The sequence below is a fragment of the Melampsora larici-populina genome, assembly GCF_000204055.1.
Source record: "Melampsora larici-populina 98AG31 unplaced genomic scaffold MELLAscaffold_8, whole genome shotgun sequence".
Classification (NCBI taxonomy): Eukaryota; Fungi; Basidiomycota; class Pucciniomycetes; order Pucciniales; family Melampsoraceae; genus Melampsora; species Melampsora laricis-populina.
In genome coordinates, this window is record NW_006768772.1 from 46303 (window position 1) to 52791 (window position 6489).

Below are 6489 nucleotides of genomic sequence, written 5' to 3' on the forward strand. Positions count from 1 at the left end.
TGTATGATGAACCGTGTCCAACACTGTCAGCATCGTGCATATTTTTTTGAATTTTTACAACCACAATGCATATGATGTCAGAAACACAACTTTGGTCCAAAACTGGCCTGTCTTGAGCCCTGTGAGACCAGTTTTTTTGCTTCACCACATGTCACATCTTGACGCTCTGAATGCCTCAGTTTGACTTTACAATCTTCATACAAGAATTCCTTGTGTGAGTTCAAGATTGGGTAAGGTATAGTACACAGATGCTCACCTGTAACTTTAAGGCACCAGCTCCGAGTTCCACAAGAGTAAGATATATTGCATACCTATAGTAGACAGATGCTCAGCTGTAAGACACCAGCTCCGAGTTTCACAGGAGTAAAATATATTGCATATCTATAGAAAACAGATGTTCAGCTGAGCATCCGCCTCTATATGAGTCTGATTGGAATGCGCCACGGTCGTACCATGCAGGCGTGAGAGTACAACACCCTCCACGACAAGGCGCGTACAACCATAAGAAGAAAATGAGAAAAGATAAGAAAAAGGATCCTCCGTGTAGACAACATGATCAGGAGGTCTTAATCTCAGACAAGATAACAGGTAAAAACGACAAAAATAAAACGACAAAAACCATCTGCAGAGATAGAACAAACAGATCGATCGTAGATCATCTTGGGAAAGTTTGACCTGTGAGAACCACTCAGGTTGAGCAGCGAGCACACTCGTGAAAGGACAAAGTGGGAGACAGGGACAACCCCAAGAACGAGACAGAAAATATAATAAAATAACGATGCATGAACAAAAGGAATCAGCCGGATGCTTCTTCATGTTAAAGTTACTCGATGTGCGAGTCGCTGAGGTCTATGCGTAATGAATTGAGCTTAGTTATGAAAATAACACACTTCCCGATATCTATATCAACTATGCTAAATAGAAATTCACTGTGGAGGCTAATTACAAACTATCACAAATCTGACACAAGTCTTGAGCGAATCCAAGTTTGTTCTTCTGTGTCGAGGTTAAATTTCATGAAAAGTTCTTCATCACCGATTCAACCTTTGTACAGACTTCTGCCCATTCGTCTTCTTTCTTCGAAAGGGCTGTAATCGCACCACCGCCCCCAATAGTGAGATCTGAGGACGAAAGCAAAAGGTAAAATGAAATCAATATTTTAAAATATTGATCGATTGATAAATATCCAAACTGAGTAATGGTAACACTTACGTCTATTACGAATCACAGCCGTTCTGATCACAACATTGAAATGACAAGATCCGTCTAAAGCAAAAAAACCAAGTATACCAGAATAAATCCCACGTGGTTGACTACTTTCAAGTCGATCTAAGATATCAACTGAGTTTAACTTTGGAGCACCTGTCATTGACCCTGGTGGAAAAGTAGTTGAAAGTGCATCTACTGCATTTAAGTTTTTCCTTAATTTACCTACTATAGTGCTTACTAGACTATGAACCGTTGCAGCTGTTTCAATTGCAATTAACTTGGTGACTTGGACTGTCTCAGGATCACAAGCTTGAATTAGATCATGTCGGATAAGATCAGTGATCATCAAGTTCTCGGCACGTTCTTTTATATTTGTTCGCAGGCTCTCTGCCACTTTTGCATCGGCCTCCAGATCATTTAACACTCTTCTAGCTGTCCCTTTGATGGGCTTCATATCCACCCATCCCTCTTTCACGCGCAAGAATCGTTCAGGAGAAGAGGAGAGCAGAGTGGTATCGTAAGTTGGGAAATGGACATAGGCTGCGTATGGAGCTGGATTCTTTTCACGAAGAGTAAGATACATATCGTAGTGGCCACGAAGGGCGGAAGATCCGTTGTCCGGCCGGTTTGATGTCGGGGGATCTCCATTGGGCGCTACAGGTGCTGGGAGTGATGGAAGTTCGGTGATGAATTTCGTCGTTAAACATAGTTCATATGACTCCCCTGCGATAATTTGCTGCTGAGCATTTTCAATAGCATCCAAATAGTCTCCCTCGCTTACAAGACAACGTGGGAAGGGTAGTGGGAGTGAAGGCTGGACATGTTGACTTGGTTCAGTTGTCCAGACTGAAAATGTCTTATCGAGACCGGATTTCCAGGTCGCGTATTCCGAATGACTGAGCCCAAGAGGAAGACCGAAGAGTTGCTCAAGTTGTTGAGATACTTGGCAGGCGTCAGACTCTTTGGGAGTCATCCTCACCAGTGCCGCGGCCCACCAGGTTTGGGATTGATGATCATACGTCAGGACAGAGTTGGAAAAGCCTAACTCGGCGTCTGGTACACCTTCGTCTTCCTTCAGCCCACGACATGGCAATCGATGACCGACCAGGGACTCGGATAAAAGTTCATAGCCAAAGTACCCCAAGAAACCGACTGGAGGGCATACTGGAGTCGTAACAACCTGGGTCACCGCCTCCAAGATTTGTTGAGCATTTCGAAGCCAATGCCACAATCCTGGTGCTTCAAGGACTTGACGTCGCTGCTGTAGGTCTGAGGAAGTTATACAAAGCGTCTGAGTTGAAGCAAAGTATGACAGTAACACATCAGGATTGGTCAAGTGGGAAAATCGATCCTCTCTTGCAGTCAGACTATCGGCCGAGTCCAGCCAAATCTCGCCCAATGAGCCTTTCCCTAGAAAAATGCGCTGAAAGGCTTCCTGGGGAGAAGGCGAAGCAGGGCCGAGCTGATGAGCACGAAGCTGAAAGGTAAACGGGACTGTAGATTCCTGAATAGGGAGCAAAGGGCTCGGGACGTTATATTGATTGGGCAAACTCGAAAGTCGAAGGATAGAAGGCGGAAGATCGGTATAGGTATGAGGTGAGGTCTGATGACCTGAAGCAACAACCAAATCCAAAAAGTTCCGCAAAATTTGAGTGCCACCAGACGAGCAGACCGACTGATACCGAAACGTGATCCATCAGCTTACTCAGTACGTAATCGTCTCAACCAAAGATTGATCCAAATTGGACAGCGAGAAGAGACCTACTTCGGGATGAAATTGAACCCCATGAAACGGAAGTGAACGATGACTGAGCCCCATCACAGATCGACTTGCTCCATCACTCGCCCAAGCTGTGACCTCCAACTCAGGATCTAGTCCAGAAGGATCCACAACAAGACTATTGTATCGTACAACTTGAGTTGAAGATTGAAGTTGTTCAAAGATAGCTTTTCCTGAACCTGTGACTGGATCGATTTCAAGTTCGAGTTCGCATAATTGGCCATGGATAACGCGTGGAGCTGAACCAATTTTTCCACCAAAGGCACAACCTAGTGATTGATGACCAAGGCAGATTCCTAGAGTAGGTAATATACGTCCTTCGAGAGCCGGTAAAGGTTGCGAAGAAAATAGCCGAGTAAAGATTGTCGAAGGATGTTCCCCTGATGCCTGTTGAGAATCTCCACTGGAAGACACACCAGAGGATGAAGCAGGTCGGCCGGGGCCGGGTCCTAGGATCAGGCCATCAAATTGTGGAAGAATTTGATTGGTGAGGGTTTGCCTGTAAAAAAACGGTCAGCATCAGAGATATAATGAGATAACAACAAAGTGATCATGGACTGACCAGTCAATGTTGCCAACTCGAATGACTACCACTCGGTTCTCCAGTAAAGCTCTTTGAGGAGAGTCAATCGGAAAGTCACTCAATATGAGAGGTAGAATGTTATTGGTGTAAGAGTCATCAGCATCGAGGATAAGGAGACGTGGTAAGTCAGAAAGTAGTGAATGAGACATGATGAAGAAGTAGAACTCAGGAGAGATAGAAACATGAGTCGAGCTGAAGTTTTATAGAAAGATGAAACCAATTCAACCAATTCAGTTTACATAAATCACCATCCATCCACATCATCACAGCACTCATATCACTCATCACTCATCACCAATAAATATGGGATCCTGGGTAATTCGAGCTATCAGCTGGAATCGAGGGTTAGAGCCCAGCTATTTGCCAAGTAACGGATAAAACCATAATAGAATAGTTGCTGAGCTAAATTGCAACTGATTCAAAAATCAAACAAAAACGTAAATGAAGACAGAATAAAAAGAATAGAAATAGAAAACTAAAAAGAACAGTAACCTCAGTTGGTAAATAAAAAAAATAATGAAGCAGGGACAAAGTGGAGGACTCACAGCACATTAGAATTCGAAACACTAACTGAAAAGAAGACGAAAAAAAGAATAGAGATAGAAAATTAAACAGAACTTTGGTTAGTATATGAAAAATAACGCAAATAACATAAAAGACAGCACTGTCATTTTCACAAAGCTTGTTCAAGTTTTCCTGCAAAAGTTGAGCAATTTGGCTTGGAAATCTCGGCAAGCTGTGTAAAGTCCACAGCGCAATAAGACAAGTTGAAGTCAGAGGTGTCAGAAGGATCAAAGATCAAAGTGGAGCTAAAGAAGCAAAAATATACACGGAGGAGTCAAAATTTCAGGGTAGTGATGTAAACTCTGACCCTTTCGTGGAAAATGCTTGCGAAAAAGTCGCATTCCGACCCTTTTCCTCACTACCCTCCTTTCAGCAACCGGCGGAACACCCGGCTCCAGACTGGGGGGTCAACAGATGGAGTTGAGGGCTCGACGATAAAAAGGGTGTGGGATGACATGATCACAAAAAGGCTAAACATGAAGAAAAGGCAAGTAGCGAAAAAAAAACATCACGAGTGACATTTGAGAGCTCAATGAAATTTCCCGACTTTTAAGTGAGTGAAGCTAGTATAACACAAAGAACCTAGACAGCTAGTCAGAGGATTATCAGTAGAAAAGTAGAAAAAATCACAGTATTTGAGGGCCATCAGCCTTGGTCTTGTTCTACTTGAACATTTGCTGATGCTTTGTGTAAGGGCTCAAGTATAGCTTAGGTAAGCTCATGGCTTCCAAGGTCTGGGGATCAGAGTGAGGAAAATTATAGTCGTAGAGCCAATTGGAGAAAGAATGATTTTTTTGAAAACTGCACGATGGTGGAAAATCTGGCCTTCTTTTTGACCAAATTTGGATCTCTGCTAATTTTAAGAATACAGAGGGTATACAAACCTGTAAGCTGTTGCTTTAGACCTTCACTAAGGGACAGAGATCTTCACTATCAAGACCTGCTCGACAGCGCTAACATAGAACTTCTGTGCATTTATTTCGAGTTAGGGCCTAACTCCAGATATGTCCAGTGGCAGGAATGGTTCTCCGGGAAATCAAAGTAAATAGAAAGGACGGAAACCCAAAAGCACAACACTAAAATGAAATAGCTCACCTAACTCCAGACAGTTCCAGGAGTGGTTCTCCAAGAAGTGAGGAATTTAAATATCTAGAGTCGGCGTGGAAGAGAGATATATAACTCCAACTACATAACCCCATAGTCTAGCCCCATACTCCAAATCCTACACGTGTATTCCTTACAAAACCCTGTGAAAGGATTTTTGATTGGTTTTGGCCACTGCGGCAATGCAAATTTTCACAAAAAAAAACAATCATTGTCAAAATGGCTGCAGGTAACTTGTTATTTATTACTACAGCCTTTCCAAGAATGGTTGATTGATTTGTAAAAAGTTCATCAGTGCAGCAGATAAAATGACTGTGACTACTTTTGCCAGCCTTCTCTAGAATTGACTTGCCTGCATCTGATGTACACCTTGCCATGGCCAGACTATGTCAATGTAATGACCAGTCTCACGAGTTATCTAACGAGATGACGGATATCAGGCACTTCTGGTTGTCTATTGAGATTCTTTCACGACCCGTGTAACCATAACAGTCAAATCTTACTAACCAATGAGAAAAGAATGTTCTTGCTGCTAGCCATGAAAACCAAATGAAGATCATCAAGGATTTAGCAGATGTATCTCAAAAGATGTGAAAAGAATGGTCACAAGGAAACATGATTGTCATTGGAGGATCCCTTTCCTTCTCTTGCTTAACTTTGTGAAAAGAAAGAACCAAGCAGAACCTCAAGTATCTGTTTTGCACAGGGGAGAATTTTTCATAAAAAACCTTTCTTGGAATGGCTGTGATTGGAATGTCATGAGATAGGTGCTTGTGTAGAAATTTCTGTAATTGTTTGGACCAGGTTTTGATTTTGTCATATTAACTATCAAAGTTAATTGATGACATTGCTGTTTACCACAATCACCATTTTCTTTACCATCCTATTATTTGTAATTTCTTTGAAAGATCCAATCTTGGTGTTCTGATTTTTCAAAGCCTTTCCTCATTCCCTTTTGGTTGAAGTTTTTTCATGATGTTCTGTCAACCCTGGGCCAGCAACGCAGGTGTTGCATGCTGCACTGCGGTTGCGTTGCGGTTTTTCTGACCGCACCGCACCGCAGAATCAATTTTCAGGTTGCGGCCTGACCCGCAGTGCAACAAGATCGCTCAGATTAGTGTTTTTTTGGGGCCGCAACAATGTTTGTTGCGTTGCTGCCCCCAAAAACTTACAAATTGATGTTTTTTTGGCGCTGTTGCGCCTGTTGCGTTGCGCAACTGTTGAGGCGCCGCGCAGCCTAGCCTTGACT

The 6489-nt window shown here is 42.8% G+C and overlaps 1 protein-coding gene across 1 annotated transcript; it reads right to left on the reverse strand.

The window, feature by feature from the left end:
• Positions 1 to 358: 358 nt before the first annotated feature.
• On the reverse strand, positions 359 to 3721 carry MELLADRAFT_77095 (uncharacterized protein; the record flags this gene model as incomplete). Its single annotated transcript, XM_007407321.1, has 4 exons — positions 359 to 1121; positions 1213 to 2884; positions 2975 to 3488; positions 3552 to 3721. The coding sequence occupies 4 exons, from the start codon at positions 3719 to 3721 to the stop codon at positions 1015 to 1017; spliced, it is 2463 nt and encodes an 820-aa protein (XP_007407383.1).
• Between the last annotated feature and the right edge of the window lie 2768 nt (positions 3722 to 6489).